At 36.5% G+C, this 24906-nt stretch overlaps 1 protein-coding gene across 1 annotated transcript in view; it reads right to left on the bottom strand.

Annotated features, from left to right (window-relative positions):
- The window catches only part of USP8 (ubiquitin specific peptidase 8), a 75335-nt gene that overhangs the window by 12349 nt on the left and 38080 nt on the right, over positions 1–24906 (bottom strand). Inside the window, exons 7-13 of the mRNA XM_069098041.1 lie at positions 24675–24819; positions 19868–20030; positions 16501–16645; positions 12194–12417; positions 8749–9288; positions 1309–1398; positions 367–447 (exon numbers count right to left, since the gene is read on the bottom strand). Of these exons, the coding sequence (XP_068954142.1) occupies positions 367–447; positions 1309–1398; positions 8749–9288; positions 12194–12417; positions 16501–16645; positions 19868–20030; positions 24675–24819 (1388 nt within the window). The remainder of the gene's footprint in view (positions 1–366; positions 448–1308; positions 1399–8748; positions 9289–12193; positions 12418–16500; positions 16646–19867; positions 20031–24674; positions 24820–24906) is intronic.

Here is a 24906-nt window from a genome sequence, read left to right as displayed (position 1 = left end):
ATTATTAGAGATATTTTTGGCTTTGCATAATCTAGATGTATTTCTATAACTAGTTAAGGAACACTTTTAAGTACAGAGTACTCAGGTTCTTAGATTACAAGTTTTTTGTAATGTTAAATGAGAGAAATGTCCATGTATCCCAATGGATTTTTCGTGTTGTATGATCAGAAGCCCAGTTAACATTAGGAAAAACAGATGTGAAGTTTTAATATATAATCTCTTTATTTAGAGAAAAAAGGAGTAACTCTACCTAAACATTTTGAAATCAGGAAATAATTCCACAATAGTTCATAGAGAATAGATACAAAGAAGAATTACTATTTGAGCAACCCTCTTGTTTTCCTTTGTAGTAATTTTGATTTTTACCTTGGCCCAGCCTGAAGGCAATCCTGGTACTATCCTTCCCATTTCTTCACTTCGAGCTCTTGTCAAAGGCTCTCGTTGAGACTAGATGGAGAAAAAGAAACTTAATGCATATAAAGGTACAAATTAATTAAGACAAAGAAATAGTTAACAGAGTACTCTCTTTGCCTTCTGCCTTTAAAACTTTTTGAGAACTAAGTTCCTAAATTTTTCCTGATGGTATATTTTTCCTTTTCTTAAGCATTACAATCTCTTTGCATTTGGAAGAAAGGGGTTTCTGACAGTGTAAAACTACGATGAGAATATGGGTAGTAAAGTAGCAGGAACTCACTGGAGATTAATCAGAAAAGCTTTGGATTTCAATGAGCAGACTGCAAATGAACTGTGGGAGACTGCTATTGCTAAGTCTTTCTAAGTCATCTTCCTATTTTCAAGATACTTTAAATATGGTATATTTCTATCCCCTCTACTATAAATGCTTATATTCTCTTCATAAATTGTCTTTCTTAGGACAGAGAAGCCTGACACAAGTAGTATTTATAATAACCTATTTCTTCAATCATTGCATATTCCAAATACCTAAACCAAGTATAACATAAAAATATAGTCAACAAAAGTCTCATGCTAGAAAAAGACTTTTTCAAACGAAAAGCTTGGGGATAAATCATAAAGGAAAACCCTCTTATAAATGGTTAAAAGTTAATTTTAAAAACTCAACTACTATAAATTAATACAATACTTGTTACCTCTAAAAAATTAGACAAAATATTTTCAGCAGAAGGCTGAAAACATGCTTTACAATATAATAGTCATATATAAATAGATACTGTAGATGGTATAGCTCTCTCCCAGAAAGGAAAGATTAAAAAACAAAAGAAATGGCTTAAGACAATCAGTACTGTTGAGTACTACATATCTGTAGTCCTTTCCAAAGACTTTACTTACTTTAGGTCTTTCATTATCTTCAGTACTTTCACTCACAGTTCCTGCCTTTGAAACTCCAATTTCTGGTTGTCCTTTAACTTTAAGAATAGGCTGGAAAATAGTTAAAATTTTAGAAGTGAAAAAAAAAATTCATTTTCTTCCAGTATATAAATGCATTTTACTGAAAAGGTAATATTCTATATTAATCATACCCAAAACATTTTTTTAATTACAAAGAAACCTCTATAAATAGTACTGGGATTTACCTGCCAGAACCACTGAAGCCTAATCAACTCAAAAGTCCTTGTATCTCTTTGAGATTTTATAGAGCTCTAAACATAAGAACAATAATCAAAATGAATCGTGAAGCATTCAAACTATGGTATAGGGACTGCCATATTGTATAGGCACCAAAACTTGCTATCACTGAACATTTTTTCAGGAAAGTCTCTTATGTGTACATTCACTTTAATTATTTCGAGTGCGATAATGGATCTTGGCTGTCACATTTTTCAGTGGGAATTACTGAAAATATTTTAGTGGATCTCTAATCTCCTTTCACTGGTAGAAGTTACAAACCTAATGAGCATATTGCTAAGATGAGTGTGCTGCAACCCTAAATTTCAAGCACTTAAATATTATACATTTTAATGGTACAGGTTTCTCTCAAAATCTACTTTGCTGTTCTATCTCATTTAAAAATATCTACAGTAATGTTTCATTTCTCTGGCAGGATTAAGAAATGAAACGTTCTACATAAATAAATCTTCCAGGTATCTGAAGCCTCTTTAAGTACCAAATGAAAAAAGTAACCATTTTTTAATGGAATTCATTATAAATATTAATATATTAAATTAGATTTTTAAATGATAGTTCCTTGCCTTCTCCTGGTAGATTCTGTAGAAAGACAGGATTCACTAATGTGCTACAAAGGCAGGGTTTTGAAGTAACCTCCAGCCCCTAGCTATCACCCCTGCCCTTACTTTCTTCCCTTCCCAACCTTGCCACAGTGATTAAAATCCAACTTTGTACTGTCCTCTTCTCTAGAACGCCTTGCCCCTTTGTCCTATTAAAGATTATGCCTTGCTAAATCCCAAACCTGAATCATCCTTGCCAAATGCCTCCTGCCTTCCAACACCAGGCTGCTAGAAGAAGTTAGGCAACCATGCAGACTGGGTTCACTACACATGTATCATACTGAATCTTAACTATAGCTATATCAAGGTGACATGGATAGAAGAGAAAGAAGTCAGGAAGTCCTGGGTTCAAATAATGCCTCTGACACATACATTTAATGTGACCTTGGGCAAGTCACTTACTCTCAGCACCTCATAGAGCTTTTCTAAGGTTATAGTTCACTGCCTTGTCATGGCAAAGGGGCTTTATATAGCTCAGTAAAACAATGAGCTATGCTGTGCAGGCTTGCCCAAGATGTACAAGTCATAGCGGAGAGTTCTGACAAACTCCAGTGACCCCATGGAAAAAGAAAATGGCAAACCACTCCACTATCTTTGCCAAGAAAACTCTATGGACAGTACTAAAATGATAAAAGAGATGACATCAGAAGATCAGCCCTTCAGGTTGGAAGGGGTTCCATACGCTACTGGGGAAGAGTGGAGGTTACCTACAAGTAGTTCCACTACTAATGAAGCAGCTGAGCCAAAACTGAAAGGAAGCTCAGCTGTGGATGCATTTGGTGATGAAAGGTGACAATGAAAAGATCAATACTGCACAGCAACCTGGAATGTAAGATCTATGAACCAAGGTAAGCTGGATGTAGTCAAACAGGAGATAGAAAGACTAAACATCAACATTTTAGGTGTCAGTGAACTTAAATGGATTGGAATGGGTGAATTTAGTTTAGGTGATCATTACAAATACTAGTGTAGACAAGAATCTCTTAGAAGAAATGGAGTAACTTCACACACAAAATCTGAGCTAAACAACTAGAAAAATATTAATTGCTTATGGGTAGGCTGAGCCAATATAATAAGAATGACAATTCTATCTAAATTAATCTACTTATTCAGTGCCAAACCAATCAAACTACCAATTACAGGCTAGAAAAATAATAACTAAGTTTATCTGGAAAAACAAAAGGTTAAGAAAATCAAGGGAAAATCAATGGGGAAAAAAAGTGAAGGAAGATGGCCAAGCTATACCAGATCTCAAACTGTATCATAAAGTGGTAATCATCAAAACAATCTGGTACTGGCTAAGAAACAGAGGGGTGGGTCAGTGGAATAGATTACATAATAGGTACACAATACATAGTAGTAAATGACAATTGCAATTTAGTATTTGATAAACCCAAAGATCTAAGCTTTTGGGACAAGTACTCACTATTGGACAAAAACTGCTAGGAAAACAGTATGGCAGAAACTAGGTACAGACCAATATCTTACGCTATACCAAGAGAAGGTCAAAATGAGCACATAATTTAGACATAAAAAGTTATATCAACGGGGCGGCTAGGTGGCGCAGTGAATAGAGTACCAGCCCTGGAGTCAGGAGGACCTCAGTTCAAATCCGGCCCCAAATCCTTACTAGCCTTGTTACCTTGGACAAGTCACTTAACCCCAACTGCCCTGCCTTTCCCCCTCCAAAAAGGAAAAAAAAATATATGTTTTACCTGATTGCACATGTATAATCTGTATCAGACTGCTTACTGCCTCCAGGAGGGGAAAAGGGAGGAAAAGAGGGAGAGAATTTGGAACTCAAAATTTTAAAAAATGAATGTTGAGGAGCAGCTAGGTGGCACAGTGAATAGAGCACCAGCCCTGGAGTCAGGAGGACCTGGGTTCAAATCTGGCCTCAGACACTTAACACACAAAAAACTAATCGTGTGACCTTGGGCAAGTCACTTAACCCCAACTGCCCTCCAAAAAGCCAAAGAGAAAAAAAAGGGAGAGATAGTGGAGAGCAGAAGTGTCTGGTTTGGTATGGTCCATGGGGTCACAAAGGGTTGGACATGACTGAACAACTGAACAATAAAGTTTCAGAGAAGCTTGAGTTCTTATATTGCTAGAGAATTTTCTCACAAGAAGCTCCTTACGTCAATGAAATCATAAATCTAAAGAGGAAAAAAACTATACTGGGCTCCCAGTGCCAAGAAAATTATTTTCTTCTTCCCTGACTATACTGTAATCTTCTGGCAATTCTGAACCATCTCTTCACTTTTCAAGTCTCCCTTACCACTACTACCCCGCTCTACCTTTTACTGGATAACCTAACCTCATATTTGAACTGAGAAGACAGAAGCCATTCCCTGTGAGTTCCTCTTGCCATCATCCCCTATTTTCTCTTCCTTTACTCCAATCTCTTTTGGGAGATGGCCTTTTTTTTGCCCCATTAAAACCAACCCCTCTACTTGTATTCTTTATTTCACCTCTTCTTGTATCTGATAGACAGAATTCCTGACAAATATCCCCTTTCTGTCAAATAGCCAATCCCTTCCTTATTGGCTTCTTCTCTGCTCCTTATATACACACCCAGGTCTCCCCATCCTTATAAAACAAAACAAAACAAATACCTTTAATTAACCCTAAGTTCCCCTCAAGTTAATTGTCCTATTTCTCAGCCCAACTACTAGAAAAAGCTCTCTATACTCACTGCCTCCAAATTATTCTTCTCATTTAACTGTCAACCTCCTACAAACTGGCTTCAAACCTCATCACTCACCTGAAACTGCTCTCCAAAATTACCGAGGATTTCTTAATTGCCAAATCCAACAGCCTTTGCTCAAGTCTAATTTCCTTTAAACCTTTATGCAGTATCTGACATTGTTCCCTCCTGGATCTCTCTCCTCTTGGGGTTTTCATGACTTTGCTGCTCTCTGTTGTTTCTTCTCCTACCTTTCCTAGATCATCGTTTAATTTCCTACTATAAATATGGGTGTACCTCAAGGTTCTGGTTTGAATAATTTTTTCTCTCTACATCTCTTTTCTTTCATTGATTTCACCAGATCCCATGGGTTCAATTGCTATCTCTGTACAGGTGATTCTAAGACATATAGTCTTACCGAGTTTTTCTTTCTTCTCTCTCAGACCACATCACTACTTATTAGACATTTCCCACTGGAAGTCCAGTAAGTAACTCAAATTCAACATGTCCAAAATAGAATTAATTTTCCCCACTAAGCCCACCACTCTTCCTAACTTCCCTATTTGGCACAATCATCTTTCCAAATAGGTTCAAAACCCTTTAAGCCATTCTCAACCTTTCATTCAGCCTCACCCTACCAATTTAATCAACTGACAAATCTTATCAAATTTTACCTTTACAGCATATCTCATCCAACCCCTTCTCTTCATTCCTATTAGACTGCAAACTTCTTGAGAGCAGGGTTTGTGTTTTAGGGTGTTTTTTTGGGGTGGGCCTTTCTTGTATACCCAGCATTTAGCATAGTATGTGGTGTTTAATAAATGCTTGTTAACTGACACAGACACAGTCTTTGTTCAGGCCTTTGCAACTTTTTTTTTTAAAGCAATTGGGGGGTTAAGTAACTTGCCCAAGGTTACACGGCCAGTTATTTTTTGTGTGGGTGTTAAGCATTTGAGGCTGCAACTGACTCCAGGGCTGACACTCATACTCACTGCGCCACCTAGCTGCCCTGCCTCTGTAACTTTTTGCCAGGTCTATTGCAATAGCCTCTAAATGGAAGCAAAAGACTCCAACTGGTCTCCCTGCCTTAAGTCTTACCTTGCACAAATACACAAAATGATGTTCTTAAAGCACAGCTATGACTATGTTACCCCTTTAATCCTCTGCTAAAAAAAGTATCAGTAGCTTCTACTACCTCTAGGAAAAAACACAAACTCTCCTATTTGGCCCTGAAAGCCCTTTACAATCTGTCCCAGAACTATTACGTCTGATTCTCCTTTAGTGTACTGCAAGGCCCAAACAGACTATTAACTTACTCTTCTCCACATAAACATTCAACATCTTCATGCTACTCCTCACATTTTGCTCCTTTCAAAGCTTAGCAAAAGTGGCACTTCAAATACGAGGCCATTACTGAAGACCTCCCCCCAGTTTCTTTGTATTCATTTATATGTATCCTTGCTATTTTCCGCTCCCCAACCCAGAGAGAATATAAGCTCCCTGAGGGCAAGGATTCTTTCATTTCGGTCTTTGCATGCCCAGGACCTAATCAGTCCTGGCACATAGCAGGCTGAAAAGAAAATGCTTATTGACTGATTTGCAAGTTTTAATATATGGATCATCTGAAATTTCTTTTGGCTGGACAGAGGTCTTTCTGGTTACCTTGCTAGTTCTAGTTTATTTTTTAGATGACTGAAGTTGGCAGACAAATGAAATGGTCCTGTATGGGAGTATCAGTGACATGTATGAAGTACTATTTTAGGGACTTCAGAAGTTGTGATAGTAATGGCAATTAAAGATTCCCCTGTATTGGCTTGGTTTTCAAATTGATTGTGTTAAAACCCAGAGTTTGTTAATCCCACCTGTGGGATGGGCTTGTTGATGTGAAAAGAAAGTCCTGAATTGGGAGGAGCTGGTGACATAGATTTGGAGAGACACTAGAGAGAGGCGGAAGATCTTTTTTTGGAAGCAGCACCTCGTGGAGAGAGAGAGACTAAGAGAATTGCTGGTGGCCGCTATGAATTGCCCTGGACTTTTGAGACCTGCCCCCTGAGCTGCCAAGGACTGAGGAGACATGGCTGTTTTGCTGGTACTTTGTCTGTCTGTTTTGATGTTATTTTGCCAGATTTGTCCACTGGTGAAAGACTGTCCTTTTGTTGAAGAAGTCCTGGAACCTGGCTGTTCGCTAAGAAGGCCTGCGACTGTCCTGCAGACAAGAGAGTGAATACTGTCCACTGGTGAGGGACAGTACTGTTGTTGCAGGGGTCTGGAGACTGTCCTGCAGACAGAGTGAATACTGTCCACTGGTGAGGGACAGTGCTGTTGTTGCAGGGGTCTGGGAGCCTTTCTGTTGGTTCAGAAGCCCTGAAGAAGGATTTTCTTGTTGTATGTTTACAGAAATCCTGGGAGAGGGCTTTGCTAATGTGTTCAGGGGTTCTAGGACTGTTCTACAGACAGAGGGTGAATTCATGAAGGGACTGGCAATGTATCTTATGGCCTTGCTAAGCCTTGTCTCCCCAGGAACTAAGATTGCTGAGAACTTGCCTCGTGTCAAGATGAAGAAAAGACCTCCATTTGGGTATTAAGTGCTGTGTTTAAACTTGATGTAACTCTGGGGTAGATTCAATTGTGATCCAGGGGTGGGGAACTTTTGACCTTATGTTTGGAAACTAATCTCCATTTGAGAAGAGGGGCTTTGTGGTGGACTTAATTAAGGTATAGCCTAGGGGTGGAGAAGTATTTAGAACAGAGACTTTGTGATTGATTGAATGATTGGAAGGTCCTGGGGTGGGGTAGTACTTGGAGATTATTTAATCACGCTTAGTAAATGCTGTATTTGGAATGATGTCATGTTTTGATCTTCTCTGTTCTGGGTTTGTTACTGAATAAAATAGAGAGCACCTATGCTGGTATTTTGAACCTGGGAAGTTGCCTTCTTTTGGCATTACATTACAGAAGTTGACAACTGTGTTAAGATGCTATTTTTGACTCCTTGTTAATGTTATTCACATCCTACAAAGAAGTAATATTTTGATTTACATAAAAGCAATTTGATTTACTAAAATATACTATTTTGCAAATGTGTATTTTGGACCTAAAATGATATTCAGGTATGCATTTAGGCTTCTGTTAATTACATGGCAATATGTAAAGAGAAAAAAATATTAGATTATTTGAATTATAAGAAGTTCTTGATGGTATGACTTAAACAGATAAAGCAGAAATTGAGACAACAAAATGACACCAAAAATAAGCCCCTAAATGCCCCTATGAGGACTTTTGGGGTATATAAACAGCATGAATATTAATTTAGCATGTGAAATAATAGCAGATTATTTATTGCTCCGTTGTTTGAACAAGGGAGAACATACAATCAGTTTCCTGATTTCTTACAGACACATCAAAAAGGAAGACTATAGTTATTTCGAATGGTTAAATATATTTCTAATAATGCACCCACTGCAACCCTAATTTCAAAGACCTGCTCCAGAAAGGTGGTTTTAAAAGTGACTGAACATCAGAGTACAGAGCTATCAGCACAAATTTATCTCCACTGTACACTGTCAGCAGCACCATTCTCTTCTAGGAAATATAACAGCATCAGCAGCATGTATGTAGCACTATCTCATTTGATTTTTATAACAACCTGATGGAAAGGCGCTATCATCCTCATTTTTACAGATGGGGAAACAAAACAGGATGACTGAGGTAAAGTGGCCTGCCCGCCCAGTGTCACATAGCTAGTAAAGTGCCTGGAGCCAGCTGGACTCTGGGTCCAGTGCTCGCTCCATGACTGTGGCGCCACATCTGCCTTTTGCTTGGCTGGTAATCTGTACTGAACTTTTCTAGCTTATTTACCTTGCTGGGGCCTGGATCTGCCAGCCCAGGGGAGTGGGAGACATCTGCTACCAGTTTCTTCTGGATTTCTGGCGTTTGACATCCTTTCTCTCCGTCTTCCATGGGCTTTGCAGGCTCTGTCATTTCACGCTCCCTTTTAGCAGGTCCTTTTGCTCCTCCCGCTTCCTTCAGCTCCTTCTTGTCACTTCCCTCATCCTTCTGCTGTGGCCTGGCTCCCTCCTCTCTCTCCTCAGCCTCCACATTCTCTCTGGCTTTCTGCTCCTGCTCTTCCCGCTTCAGTTTCTCTTTCTGTTCCTCCTGCCGCCTTTCTCGAAGCTCTTTCTCTCGTTTGCTCTTCTCAATCAGAAGTGCAGTTTCTGCATGAATACGAACCTTTTCTTCCTCTGTTAAAGCATCTGCCACTGGGGCACATACTGGCTTTGTGGAACGATCAGGAATAACTTTCCCATTTTGTGAAGGCTGATGATCAAGGTCCATCACTTCAGATTTTAGGGTATAATCATCAGGCAATTTGGCTGGCGGTTTTTTACTGCGATCAATCTGGAGTAATAAAAACAAAGTATGACATACATAGTAAAGCTAACAAAATTTCAAGAAATTTAATTTCAGTTCTTGAAACCATAGGTTTTCATCTAATAAAGGCAACTTTATTATATGGTAATAATATATTTCATATAATAATAAAATACAAAATTTCATATAATAATATGTCATATAATAAAGGTAACTCCAATGAGACAATTACCTGTAAGTATGTCAGTAGGACATGTGATTTTGTAAAAGATTAGAGAGAAAAAACTTAAATGAAACTTCAAACATCACTGAAGTGTTTAACGACATGGCTTTCACTTCCCTCTAATTTAATATAATGTATGGATAAGAGTTGCTATCTTCTGACCAAAATAAAAAGCTTGGACCTGGAAAGTATGTAGTCATTAAATACCCTACAAAACCTTTTTAAAAAATGAATTGTGCTATTTACCAAAGGATTCAAGTCAAGTAATTACATGTAAATTGTCTAAATTCCTTAGATATATGTAAATGGATGGTATTAATTTCTCTCATCAATTTTATTTATTTTTTTTCTTTTTTGGAGAGGGGAAGGCTGGGCAGTTGGGGTTAAGTGACTTGCCCAAGGTCACACGTGGGTGCTGCTTCCAAAAAGGTCTTCCGCCTCTCTCTTGTCTCTCCAAATCTATGTCACCAGCTCCTCCCAGTTCAGGACTTTCTTTTCACATCAACAAGTCCACCCCACAGGTGGGATTAACAAGCTCTGGGTTTTAACACAATCAATTTGAAAACCAAGCCCAATACAGGGGAATCTCCACATTCCATTACTATCACAACTTCAAATGCCATCTAACCAATTCCCTGATTTTATAGTCAAAGAAACTGAGAAACAGAGAATATTAATGATTTGATTTGTCCAAGGTCATACAGGTAGTAAGGGGCAAAGTTAGGATCTGAAAGCAAGCACTAACACTAAATCCAACACTTTTTTTTTTTTTACCAGCATCATACTGAGGATCAAATGGCCATGAGCTTCAATCCTTAAAGTGCTAAACAAGTACCGTTATGACTGCTGTTGTGATTAAGTGAACCAACAGCTGAAACTTAGTCTAACAGCTTTGTTAGACTTTTATTGAAATAGCATGTGTAAACCCCTTAAATCGAGAGGATTCCAGGAAGATGAGAGAGTAGGTCAGAAAATTCCAAGCTCTTCAGATTTCTTCCAAAAACAGAACAAAACAGCACCTCAGAGTGAACACAGAGCAGCAAAAATAAACAAGAGTTGGGGCAGAACAGTGGTCCTCCTGGGACAACCAGAGAAGATCTGAAGGATGATTCCAGGATGGAGGTTTGCCCTGAGTGAAGTGTGAACACCTCTAGGCTAGCTCTGTTGAAACAGTAAGCTGGTGAGCCCTGGGAGCCCCTGGGTTGGGAGGTAGCCTCAACATCCGCCACAGGAATTTTCACCTCCCCAACAGTGTGGGGAGTTGGGTGTCTGTGCAGGAGAAGATTGAGGGAGCTTTTGCTGACAAGGGATGCTGGGCCCAGTTCTGCCAAGACACAGTCCTGGGCAAGAAGAAAGCAGCACACCCCCAATGAGTGAGTGCAGAAGCAGTACAGTGGCAGCACTGTTGGCTGTGGACATTTACAGGAGAGCTGAGGGCTTGGTCTTGATCCCAAGCCAGAGGGTAGAACTGAAAGTCATAGCCACTGCAGGGTTTGCTCAGGGAGCAAGAGCATTTAAAGCATAGTGTGCAGTGGGCTTGGAGGGGGAAAGGAGTGCAGAGCTTGGGCCCAGGACAAAGCTCAAAAAATAACAGCAAGAAGGATTTGAGGCCAGAGGCACCTCCCCCCCTACTCCAGGATTAGAGGTGATTATAACATAATAAAAAATTGACAATTTTACCGATATTATGTAATGTCATCCCAATTAAATTACTAAAAAAATTATCTGAGTCAGAAAAATAATAACAGCAATCATCTGGAAGAGCAGAATATCAGGAACTTCAAGGAAACCAGGGAAAGAGATGTGCAGGAACTAGATTTGGTAAGTATTAGACGTTAAATCTTATTATAAGGTGAGAGTAGTATTAAAGTGTAAAATGGATAATTTTGACTATTTTAAATTAAAATTTTCCTATATAAATAAAACCTATGTAGCCAAGAATATAGGGAATGAAGAAAATTGGGAAAAAACTGTCATAGACAATCTTCCAGATAGAATGTGATTGGCTCAGAATATTGTTGTGGTGTAGGAAATGATGAGCTGGTAGATTTGGAAAAATAAGGAATGACCTAGACTTATGAAGAAAGATGCTATCCACCTTCAGAGAAGGAGATGACAAGTAGAAATAAGCATACTTATGGTCTTGTATATATACATATGTGTATATTTATGGAGATTTATGTATATATGTATGTGTATATGAATATATAAATATAAGTATAAATATACACATACATACACACACATCCATGCTTCTACTGTAGCCTTTGGGAAGGATGGCAGGGTTAGAGAGAAGATGAAAAAAGTAAAGTTAAAAAGTGCACAGCAGAGGACAAAAGAAAGCAAAGATAGACAGCTCTGAAAATATGTGTGGTATTCATTATATAGGTTTTCTTGAAATGGAAATTTATTGCTTTATATTGAAACTTCTCTTATGTTCTGCTGTGTACATAGCAATGTTTTTTTCTTTTCTTATTTTGTATTTAAGTTTAAAATAAATTTAAAAACTAAAATAATAAAAGAAATAGCATTTGTAGTAAAGGGATTTGAGTTATAAGAATTTCATCTAAATTTAAATATAAAGCTAAAGATATCTACATATCTATATACATATTGCTTTAGCAGTTTTACTTTGTTTAGGAGGAAAGGATTCCTATCAATCATCTAAATGAGATAGTTACAGTGTTAATTAGATTGTTAAGAACATACCTGAGGAATATTTTTCACAATGCATGCTGGATTAGGTACAGATGAACCATCAGATTTAGAAACAGTAGCAGCTGGTCCAACTGGAGTTATTATACCAAGTGATCCCATCCTCTCTTGATTATTTTCCAATTCTGCATTTTCATTAACAGCTACAGAAGAAGGTTGCATCTGGGCTGCAGGGTGAGCAGGGGCTGGCTCTTCTAGTGAAGGATATGTAAAATCCACTAGAAACCACAAAAATAAAGTCTAAATTTAATTTAAAAAAAAAAAAAAGAAACTTTATCTACCAAACAAGACACAAGCAATAGCAAGTATATACCTCATGTAAATACTAGGCTTAATCTAAAACCAATAAACAACATTGATGTAATTGTAATAGTAATGAAATTTGAAGATCCCTTTGTATTGGCAAGCTAATGGGTACTTAGCACCTAATTTCAAATTAAGCCTTTATAAAGAAACAAGGTATGAATCCATGTTGCTGATGTAACAGGAAGGGGCTGAACAGGGAGGAGCTAATACATATATAAGGAAAAGCACAAGCTGGACAATCAGAATTTCCTGGGGTAAGCATCAAGGAGACAGAGCAGCTGCTGCCAGGGAGGGAGAGAGGGAGGAATATGGAGGGAGAGAAAGAGAAAGAGAGGGAAAGGAAGAGGGAGAGGAGGGGGAGGGAGAAGGGAGGAGAGAGAGAGAATTTTTCTTAGTAAACATCTGGAAGCTGGGCTGCTACTGCTGGAAAGAACTGAGAATTGAGAAGAGAAACGAGATCTGAGAACTGACACAGAACTTGGACTTGTGGTGGCAAGACTTCCAAGGGCCAGCTGGAGCTGCCAAAGACTGAGGAAGCATGACTGAGGTGCTGGTATTTTGTACAAATGTTGTTGTGGCTTTATTAATGTACATGAATATTACTGTGGCTTCATTAAACCTTGTCTTCCCAGGAACAGAGACTGTGAAGGATTTGAGATGGACTGGACACTATGAGTTTCAATGTGGAGCAGGGACTGCAGAGAGCTGGACAAGGAACAGGAGCTGTCTGCCTTTGAACCCAGATGACAGTTTGGTGGATTAAGGTAGGAGCTACCTGCCTTGAGGTAAGATGAAAGGGACCTCTCTGTTGATACTGAGTAAGGACTGATGAAATAGGATGATGAGTAGTGACTGATGAAATTGTGATTTACTTGTGACCTAGGGGTGGATGGCTTTTGTAATTTCCACTACCCCTTAAGAGGCAAGCCTCCTTAAGGATGACTGAATGACTGACTTACTAAATGACTGTACTTTATTTAAAACTATGTGACCGCTTTGGTGAAAACTATGTGGCCATTTTAGTGACAAGTTGCTGAGCAGTGACATGGTCAATGCTGTATTTTGATTTTCTGTGATAAGCTGTAACATTGTGAATGCTGTACCTTGATTTTCTGTGAGTGTTTTGCTCTTATTTGTTATTAAATACAAGAGTTCACTATACTATGTAATCAGAACCTTGAAAGCTGTTCATGGCAGCAGTCCTTAGGAAAGCTGCTCGTGCTTGGCTTTACAGTAATGAGGCTAAACTAGAGGCCATTCCAGTAAGAATGGGGGTGAGTAGGGGATGGAATCCAGGATATTCACCGTCACCACAACTACAAGGTATTTTGCTAGCAATGCTGGCTATAGCAAAAGGCAAAGAAAAAAAAGTTGAGGGAATAATCATATGCAAAGAAAAAACAAAATGATTGCAAATGATACCGAAAATGCTAGAGAACTTTCCAAGCATTAAATGAAACAATAACTTCATCAAAGTTGCAGTTTATAAAGTAAAACCCATATAAATCATCATCATTTCTGTCTAATCCCAATAAAGCAAAGAAGGAAGGGAAAGGAAGAGAAATTCAATTTAAAAACTATAAAATGCATAAAATATTTCAGAGACTACCTACCAAGACACACACAGACTATATGAATACGATAAAAATATTTATAGTAATACAGACCTAAAAAAATGGAAAAATATTAACTACTCATGGAGAAACTGAGTCATAATTAAGAGGACAATCCTAGCTAAATAAGTTTGTTTATTCAATGTCATACTAATCAGACTACCAAAGGATTACTTTAACTAAAAAAAACCCAAAACTCATTTGGAGGTCATGAAACTCAATAGAATTAATGGGGGAAAAAAACTAGGGAGGAAGGGGGAGACCTCAAGCTAGAATAGTAGAGAAAAATAATCTTCAAAACAAGTTGATATCGATTAAAAAACTAGAGGTCCATAAATAGTATAGATTAGGTAGACAACATACAAAAGCAAACCTGATAGCTCTGTGTTTGAAAAACTCAAAGACCCCAGTTACTGGAATAAGGACTCATTATTTGACAATAACTACTGGGAAAACTGGATAATAGTCTAGCAGAAATTCGGTTAAAAACAACACTGTATGACAAATACCAAGATAAACTCCAAATAACTATATGATTTAGCTATAAAAAGTCACATGATAAACAAATTAAAGAAATGCTTAATTTCTTTTCAGATCTGTGGATAGGGGAATATTTCATGACCAAACAAGGGAGAGAGCTTCACAGAAGATAAAATGGACAATTTTGAGCAAATAAGAGTAAAAAAGTTTTTGTCCAAATTGAATACAGGTAAGATTAAAAAGGAAACAGTTAAGTCGGGAGAAAAATCTCTGAGGCAAGTTTTTTTTAATAAAAATCTTGTTCCCATGGTACATAAGGAAGTGATTTAAATCTGTAACAATAAGAGCAATTTCTCAATTGATAAAAGGTCAAAGAATATAAATAGGTAGTTCAAAAATAGAAAAAAAAAACAAACCAAATTTTTATAGTGATGGGAAAAGAAGCTCCAAATCACTAATAATTAGAGAAATGAAAATTAATCAACCCTGTCTGAGGTTCTACCTCATACCAATCAAACTGGCAATACTGACCCCCCCAAAAGGGAAGATTATACATATTACACATGTTGGAGGGGATGCAAAAAAAACAGACACTTTGATGCACTGCCGGTGGAGCTGTGAAATGGTCTAACCATAGTTGGAAATATGCCTCAAAAGGTTACTAAACTACGCATGTCTTTTGACTGAGGTACACCATGACTACATGACACATCTGTGCCAAAGCTATCAATGGAAAAGAAAAAGGTATATCTTGATATCAAAAACATTTTTTAACAGCTTTCTGTGGTGTTAAAAAACCAGAAACTAAGAGGGTGTCTATGAATTGAAAGAACAGCTAAATAAATTATGGTACACGAATATAACGGAATTCTACTGTATGGCTAGTCATGATGAAGGGGACAATTTCAGAGAAATCTGAGGAGACTTGTATGATTTGATGGAGAGTGTAGTGAGCAGAACCAGAAGAATAAATTATACAATAACAACACTGTGAAGAACTAACTCTATCAATGAAATGATCTATCATGATTCTAGACTCATGATGAAACATTTTCTGATAGAGAGGTAATGGACTCAGGGTACAGACATATATGTTTTAGACATGGCCAATACAGGAATGTTTACTTAAATATTCATAATTTTTACTAGGGCTTTGTTTTTCTTTCTTTCTCAATTAGGAGCAGGGGAGGATAGAAGAGAAAATCCATTTTTAATAACTGAAAAGGTATATTTTAAAAAGGGTCAAAGAGACAGTTTCAGAGGAACTTAGGAAATTTCTATGAATTGATATGGAGTAAAATGAACAAAATCAGGAAACCATTTTATACTGTAACATCAATACTGTAAAAACAAACAATTTCGAAAGATTTAAGAATGCTGATCAATGTAATAATCAACTACAATTCCTTCCAGAGAACTAAAAATAAAGAAATACTACCCACCTCCTGAAAGAGAGGTAATGGACTAAGAGGAAGAATGGGACACGTATTTTTCGGACATGGCCAATAATCACACTGTAAAAACAACTTTGAAAGACATAAGAACTCTGATCAACAATGACCACCCATGATTTCAGAAGGCCAATAATGAAGCATGCTATCTATCTCTTTACAGAGAGGTAATACGGAACTCAGGGTGCAGAAAGAGGCATGTAGCTTTTTGGACATAGTCAATGAAAAAATTTCTTTTGTTGACTATGCATTATTTGTTATATGAATTTTGATTTTCTTTTTTTCAAAAGGGGGAATATGAGAAAAAAAACAACAGATTTCTGTCAATTAAAAAAGTGTAATTAAAAATGACAAATGAAAATACAAGCAAGAATTCAGTTTTGCACTATTCAAAAGTAAACAACTTATTTTAAAACATTTAAACATATGCAGTTTTAAAGAAGGTACGTACATGAGATAGACAACTCTTCAGTCTTGCCACGGGAAGGTGGAGTTACCTTAGCATTTGTTGTAAATTGGGGATAGCAAAGGAGCCAATTTTCATAACCTCCTTCTAAAATTAAAGGTTCATTCTTTAGGATAGTTTTACTTTCCCACTACAAAACAAAATAAATATATTATTTTAAAAATAGAAGCAATTTCATGGCATCTTAAAATATTCTATAAAGCTGAATTTTTAAACCACACTTCTTTATTTGAAACTCATGTTTTTCAAAAATGATAAATAATAAATTGGTATTAAGTCAAAACAAACCTAAATGACTTGGAGAAAGTTACAGAGAATGCTTGCTTTATAGAGAAATTTTAAAGCACTGATTAAACTATCCCTTGTCAATAACCAGTGATAATATTCACACTTTAAATATCTACAGAAAACAAACCTGTCTTTACTCTCAACAAAAATTTCAGTGAATATAGAAGGTAAATTATCGGCTTAGAGAAACCAAGATAGTCCTAAAAGCCTGTGTTAGAAATCAGGGCATATCTTGGCCCAAACAAGAACTACCAGTGTTTCTCTTAATTCTCTTAGGTTGAGAGACTGTAGGTCTACAAAGGACAAAATAAAGAAAATCTATCACAAAGTCAACAGTAATCTCTAGATGGTGATTCTTTATATTACTTTTTAGAATTATTAATCCACAAGAAGTGGTTCCTCCCCAAAGTGGGTCCTTTGGCTCTTATTAAAAGAACAAAAGCACTCTGCTAAACCAGAACACACAGATTCCTAACCATATCCAGTATCTGCAAAATTCTAAGTGTTGAAGCCACAATGCATAGATAAAATATTGCATCCCACAACAGGATATGCTGGATAATTTCTGTCGCTCCATCTATAGGTGACTAAGATGTGGTGAATAATATAAAGAAATTAAGAGTGTTCTGAGCTCTTTAGGCAAAGGCATTATTGGAATGAATTCATTCTTTAATCATCCTGTACAGTTTATAAGAGAAAAATATATATGGAAAATCTTCCAGAAGTCTAAATTCAGGCCTCATTTTTGAGGATTCATCATGTGTCCTGTCAGTCCATAAGTAACTCAACTGGCTTCTGAGAAAACCTCTGCTTTCTGGATTCCTGGAAACACTCCAAGGCACAAGGTTTTGGCACAAAAGAGAACTTAGCAGATTTTTCAGCTGAAGAAAAGTAGAAATTAGGGAGAATTATAGAAAAGATATAATTGTTTTTCCCTAAATCTAGTTGGTATACACCCAAGAACAATAAAGTGATGAAAAAGAATAGTAATGATAAAAATATCTTTATTTAAATTGAAATAAAAAAAAATACATGTCACAATAAACGACCTAAGTATATGGTAAGTTTGTATATTTTTAGTGTATATTTATAGCTTCATTTCCTTTTAAAAAGATCACATTTTAGGTATCTAGTCCATCTTCAGAACAATTAGTAGTACCCTGTCTATTACAAAATGAATTCAAAGAACTTGAAAGCTAGACAGATATTTAAAGCATTCCATGATAGGAATTTGCCTCTGTAAATTACCTCCCTTAGAATGGAGAAGATATCTTATAATAAGGTATTCCATATAGCTAACTTCCATTTAAACATAAAGGTACTGATGAAGATTTTTTTACTGTTGTTGTTGTTCAGTCATTTTGGTCATGTCTGACTCTTTGTAACCCCATTTGGGGTTTTCTTGGCAAAGGTATCATAGTGGTTTGCCATTTCCCTTTTCTAGCTGATTTTACAGATGAGGAAACAGAGGCAAATAGGGCTAAGGGACATGCTCAGGGTCACACATCTAGTAAATATCTGAGACCAGATTTGAACTCAGGAAGATGACTCTTCCTGACTCCAGTCCTGGTGCTCTATTCACTACGTCACCTCACTGCCCCGATGAAGGTTTTATTTACTGAAAAAACTTGATTCAGACAACCTCGTGCTTAAGCTCTGTGGCCTCACTTCCTCATTTGTTAAATAAGAGGGAGAGAATCAAAAATGAATGCTACAAAATTAAAATGACCAAACTTGGCCTCAAAGAAGAAATTTAAAAAGTTATCTCTTCCCATCCCTAGCTTCCTTGCAGGAAAAAGTAACCACATGTGTGGTATGCAACATTTTATATCATACTTTTGAAACATTGGTTAATTTTGCATATTTTCCCCTTATTCCTCACTTTTTATTATTTACTGTAAGATTAGTTATCTTAGAAGGGATTAAGAGATACAGTGGGAAATAAATGTAGCTAATATAAAAACCATTTATCAATAAAATTTCTTGGAAAAAATAAAATTTTTTAAAGTGAGAGATTGAACTAGATGATCTCCCATGGTCCCTTCCAGCTCTAAACCTATAATCCTATGATCCTTTGGCCTGATTCAATTGAGTAAAGTTTCAAAGGAAAATATCAATCCCCCTCTCTGGGATCTGTTGAAAACATTTATGTATCTTTCAAAAAGCACCCTTGGAGCCTCTGTTCAGAACTAGCAATGACAACTGTTACTAATGAAAAAAAATTATTGCAAAATACTTAATAGTATGGAAGACTCCTTTTCTAAGTAGAAGAAGTTTGAGACCATATATCCTACTACTTCCTGTCCTGCTTCTACTTTCTGGCCACCTTCATTCCTGTTCTCATGCTGCCTCCCCACAGGTGAGGACGGATCTGGAGATTTGGGGGAGTGGGAAAGACAGAAGAAGGAGTAATATTAAGAAAGCCAGATTATAGTTCAGGAATTACCATCTAAATATCTAGTAGGAAGTAAAAAAAGAAGCCTGGAAGAAGTGAGCCACAGGAAGGCATGGGACTGGGGCAAGCTCTAATAGAATCTAGGGTCCTGGGTATGAGGAGGAGAGGAAGAGGAAGAGATCATAAGGGACATGTGATAGGATACAAAGAGAAGAAAGAAGTCATTTAATAGGTATAGAAGACAGTAACTTAACAGTAAATACAACTTCTATTATCAATTAAATATTCCTTGTTTTACTGTTGTTTGCTGGCAGAATCTCTGAAATTTTATGTTACACTAATGTTCAGGGCTTTAAGTCACAATTTCTAAAACCAAGGTTAAATTTTTCTAAGCAATTAAAAAATGACTTATTACTAATAAAACCATTAGAAAAAGGTCTAATTTAAACTTCTGAGATACTAATTTATTTGGATAACTGTGGCTGCTCTGAACAGAGCACATTGTTTTGCTAGGGCTTAATAAATCAATAATAAATATTTAAATTTGCAGGAAGAGAAGAAAAGAAACTCCAACCCCAAAGCACCAGATCTTCTTGCTCTTCAAGGTATTAGCAGAAACTTTTGTTTTTTAACCTTATAGGGTGGAAATAAACAAGGAACCTTGCTAACCTTAAAAAGTGCATCTTTCAGACTCTGCAGAGTTGTTCCAAGTTGTAAATCTTTGGCAGAACTAAACCAGTCAAGAAGCACAACATAGTCAACGCACCCCCGCTTCTTCCATGCATCTTTAGAATTATCTGGGAGTTTTGCTTCAATCGAATTAGCAGTGACTCTGAAATTTATCAACATATGCATTGAGGCAAAAGGACATCAGATTTTCTATTACATTGTACTGGTATAGATCTTAATTAAAACTTTATAATAAAAGCTTGTGTCTAACTCCTTTACTAGAGTACAAAATTAGAACACATTTTCAGGGATTCAATTATTAGAAAGGGAAAAATGACTACAAAACAATTCTCTTCATCCATTGTAGCAATTATCCACAGGGAAGGAATCCTGCTTTTTCTGTGGTGGGTCACCAACAATAAAGTACCAGGAGAGGTATGAGGGACTTGTGAGAGGAGAAATGTAAATGAATATTTCTGTATCTCTCTCTATTTTAAATATAAAGTCAATATAGCCAAATGTAATATGATTCTGGATTTATCCGCTGATTTATATTACTCAACTTCAAGTCTTAGCCATTCCATATGTTTTATGCACATATAAATTTATGCACTACTGTATTAATTCTTCTTCACATTACTACTATAATAAAGATAATTTAATCATTAGATGTACAGTTCAATATTATATATATTTTCAGACTCAGCTGATGTACTAGTTTGCTTGGATGAATTGCTTTCTTTCTTTCTGCTATGTTTTTATTCCATATTAGGAGTGGTTCTCACTGTGGAGATGAAGGGGAAAGAGATATATTTGAAAATGAAGGGACTTCTCAAGATAGCGCTGCCTGAACAGAGGCAGATAGCCTAGTTCCCATACCCTTACTCCAACAAAAACCTAAAACAAATCAATAAAAAGATTGATCCAAGGATTAACTACAATAAATTATTTCTTCCACCTCGGAAAGACATAAAAAGTCAGTCAAAGTTCATAGACAACAAGAAAAGTAGTCTTCCAGAAAAGCAAGCACCTGTGTTTAGATGAAAAAGCTGGTAGCCTTCTAGGGCCACTGGAGACAATCTGGAAAAACTTGCAGCCTGCAAGTCTCTCTATCAGACAAAAAGACAAGACAAGGTCTGAGAGAGCAAGAGGATTCCTTGGAGAAAACCCTAGAATGGACCTTGGAAACAACCCAGGAAGGTAGCTACCAATGAAGTATGCCTGCAGGAGTGGCAGAGTTTACACCTAGATACCACACACCATTAAATTCTGAAGTCAATGGCACTGTGTCCTGAAACTCCAGATTTAGAATTCTAAATCACACGATCAGGAGTGCCAAAACCTTCTGGAGGTAAAGGCAACTCAGGAATTGTTGGAGAGAAAGTAAACCTAAGAATATACAAACCATGATACAGAATTATAATCGTACAAAGATACTCTAAAATCCAACCTAAAAGGATAAATTTCAAAGAGCAAGCAGACTGAAAGGGTAAAAAAGCATTTTCTGCAAAGACTACTCAAATATCTAGAGAAAAATGAAGGGAGTAAAAAATGAAAGTTCTAAAGAGGAATAAACAGTTTAAAACAACACTGGCCAACATTATCCAAGCAAAGGACTCCTGGAAAATTAGAACAGGCCAAACAGAAATCAATGACTCAATTAAAGAACAAGAAATATAGAATAAAAATCACAGGATTGATAAAATAGAAAAAAAAAACATAAGTTATCTATCAGAAACTACTCACTCAGAAAATACTTTAAAATCAGAGGTCTCCCTGAAAAACATAATTTCTTTAAAAGCCTGGAGATTTTATTTCAAGAAATAATAAATGAACTGTTCAAATCTATTAGAAACAAAGGATAAGGTGAAAGTAGAAAGGATCTGCCATTCTTTTCTTGAAGGAAATCTCAAAAGAAAATGTGAATGTAATGGCTAAATGCCAATGCTAAAATCCAGAGCTTCTAAGTCAAAGAAAAAATAGTACAATGGGTAAAAAGAATTCAAGTTCCAGCTAATCCCAATCAGGATCACAAAAGACAAGGCAGCTTCTAATACCGTGTTTCCCTGATAATAAGACACTGTCTTATTAATTTTTTTTGGACAGAAAAACACCAGAGGGCTTATTTTCAGGGGAGGGCTTATTTTAATGAACATTGACAGCAATTTTAATAAACAGGTAAATGTGAACAAAAAAATGTACCTTTATTCAATAAGCAAATCACTGGGGAAGAACAGGATGACGCGCTCACTGCTGCAGCTCTGATTGGATGCAGCTCGGAGCGCGGCGTGCATTTCACGGGGGGGGGTGTCGGTGCATACAGAGGGTACTGTAATGTAGCGTGTAGCACAGGGGATCACCTTCACTACAGTAGCAACCTCAATAGGGCTTATTTTCGGGGGAGGGCTTATTTTTGAGGAATCTTACACAATAAGGAGAGGGCTTATTTTCGGGATAGGTCTTATTATCGGGGAAACACGGTATAAACATGAAGAGATTTTCAAATACAACATTCCCAAAGGCAAAAGAATTGATGACTCCACAAAGCTGAATATAATCCTATGGAAGAAAAAAATGGACCTTTAATGGAACTTTAAAGGTCTTTTAATTCCTGATTAAAAGATCAGAGGTGAGTTGGAACTCTGAAATGCAAGCACAAGAATTCAGTAAAACCTAGGAAGAAAAATTTATTTGAATAACTAGAAGGTGCTATGTGATGATGAAGTAATAACATTTTAACAGAGAGAAGAAACAAGTTCCCCTTCAGAACATTAATGTCTTCAAAGTATGAGGGAGTTAAATTAAGAAAAATTCTGTTCTGAACATTTTAAGAAGGGAAAGAAAAGGGAGAGTAAAAGGAATATGTTGGAAAGGAGATAATCAGAAATGGAGATGATTATCAGTAGAAATGCATTAAAGAAGATGCATTATTGTGTTCTTTGCCACTGCACCCTAAGAACCATGGGGAGGGAGGGGGGGGAATTAGAGGGAAGAATGAAAATATAAGAAAAAAAAAGGAAACAAAAAATACATTAAGTTAAGAAAATACACATGAATTGAGGAATGGCTGATCAAATAGTGGCAAAGGAAAGTAATGAAATATTATTTGCATTGCAAGAAATGACAAGAGGTAATTTCAAAGAATCCTGGGGAAGTATGAACTGATGCAGAGTGAATTAAGCAGAATATATTGTATTTATATATACAATGACACAATGACATACAGAAAAACAATTCTGAAAAACTTAAGGATTCTGATCAAATCAATGATTAACTATCTCTCTAAGGAACCTATGACAAAGCATGTTACACATCTTCTGACAGAGATGAATTCAAGTTGTGGAGGAAGACATAGTTTTAGATATGGCCATGGAATTAGCTTATTTTGCCTGACTATGCTTATCTGTTATAAGGATTTTTTCTTTCTCTTTTTAAATAAGGATAATGGGGGTAAGGAGGAAGGCAACATTTTAAAAAGTACATAGAAGAGAAAAGAAGGAGATTCAGAATGAAGCACAAGTAAGCAGGATAACCTTGAAAGAAGTGTGTTGAAATTATTACATACTTTTAAAAAGTCAAGATGTATGGAAAAGAGATTCACCATTTCATATGTAATCTCCTTTTTGTGTTCTACTCTGTATACGTAAATGCTAATTTTTTTTGGTGTTTGTTAAGTCCAAAATAAAAAAAACATGAAGTTGATATAAAAACAAAAGATACCAAGAAAAAATTTTAATACAGGTATAATATTATGAAATATATGGTCCCCAGGGACAGTTAGAAGAGTCTACCTAGCAACGGAGTTTTTCTGGCAACCTAAGCACTTTCCAAACATGGTAGGCTTACTATATTTGATGTTTCTGTCAGGAGACAGATAAAGATGGCTGATGAAAATGGTTACCTGTGAAGACTAAATCTGGGCCACCTAGAAACTCTGGTCACTGATGAGATATTTTAGTAATTTTCTACTAAAAATATTTTAAATGACACTGAAGTTGAGTAGAGATGGTAAATTTTTTCTTGTAAGTAAAAATTTTAGTATACTGATAGGTTTAAAAAATGATTTAAGATTTTAGAAAAATAATTGATTTTTACATATATTACAAATATTTTCTAGACACTCAGGTTAAAAAATATCAATTTATTCAACTATAGAGTGGGAAGGAAGACAAAAGAATGGGTTACATCATAAGGGGAATGTTGCTAAGCTTACTAGCATTTATATTATAGGCTAACAAAATGATAGTACTGGAAGGGAATTTAAGAGATTATCTAGACCAAAACCCTTATTTTACAAGTGAGGACACAGTCTCAAGGTATCTGAGGGCCCTATTCTAGTTCATATAGTCAATTAGTGGTAGTATGGCTATCAGAACCTAAGTCTTCTGACTTTCCATTATCCTACCCTATATGCTTTCTAGCACAACCATGCAGGAGACCTCAAAATAAATATAATATAATCATCTCTAAACTAAATGTAGATAATGGTAGGATAAATCAATTAGCAGGCCTTCCAGAGGTACAGGAGATATATAAGGGCTGCTCCTTATAAGTCCACAACAAGCCTCAAGAGCCTGCAGAAAAAGGTAGAGAAAGTAACAAGTCAAAGGAGAAACTGGCCTACTGCCTCACCACCAATAAGTATAACCAGCCCTCTGATTATATGGCAACATATCACTTGGAGCACCTGGCAAGAAACATCTGATCATGAGAAAAGGCAATGAAAAAGACTAAATCTAGATACTATTAAATAGTAACATTTATTATTTTCATAGTCCACTATGTTATAATTACTATACTAGCCTACCCTGGATTGATGGCCTCTTCAGGGACACTTAGAGAATTAATTATACAGGAATCTTGATAATCTTGTGTACTTCGAGCATCCATTATAATCAAACTGATGTTTTTATCTGTCATCATTGTGAACAATTCCTCAGCTGTGATTGCACCTTTGGACAGAAAGAGAGAACACATGATAAGAAACAAACAGGTTGCATTATATATTACCAAACAGATGCAACATGAACTTTTCCTGG

Source organism: Petaurus breviceps, unplaced genomic scaffold, assembly GCF_028583685.1.
Source record: "Petaurus breviceps papuanus isolate PSGF00001 unplaced genomic scaffold, PetGlider_PUasm1.0 37, whole genome shotgun sequence".
NCBI classification, from domain to species: domain Eukaryota; kingdom Metazoa; phylum Chordata; class Mammalia; order Diprotodontia; family Petauridae; genus Petaurus; species Petaurus breviceps.
Note: the sequence above shows the minus strand (reverse complement) of the source record. Positions and strands in the feature narration are given on the sequence as shown.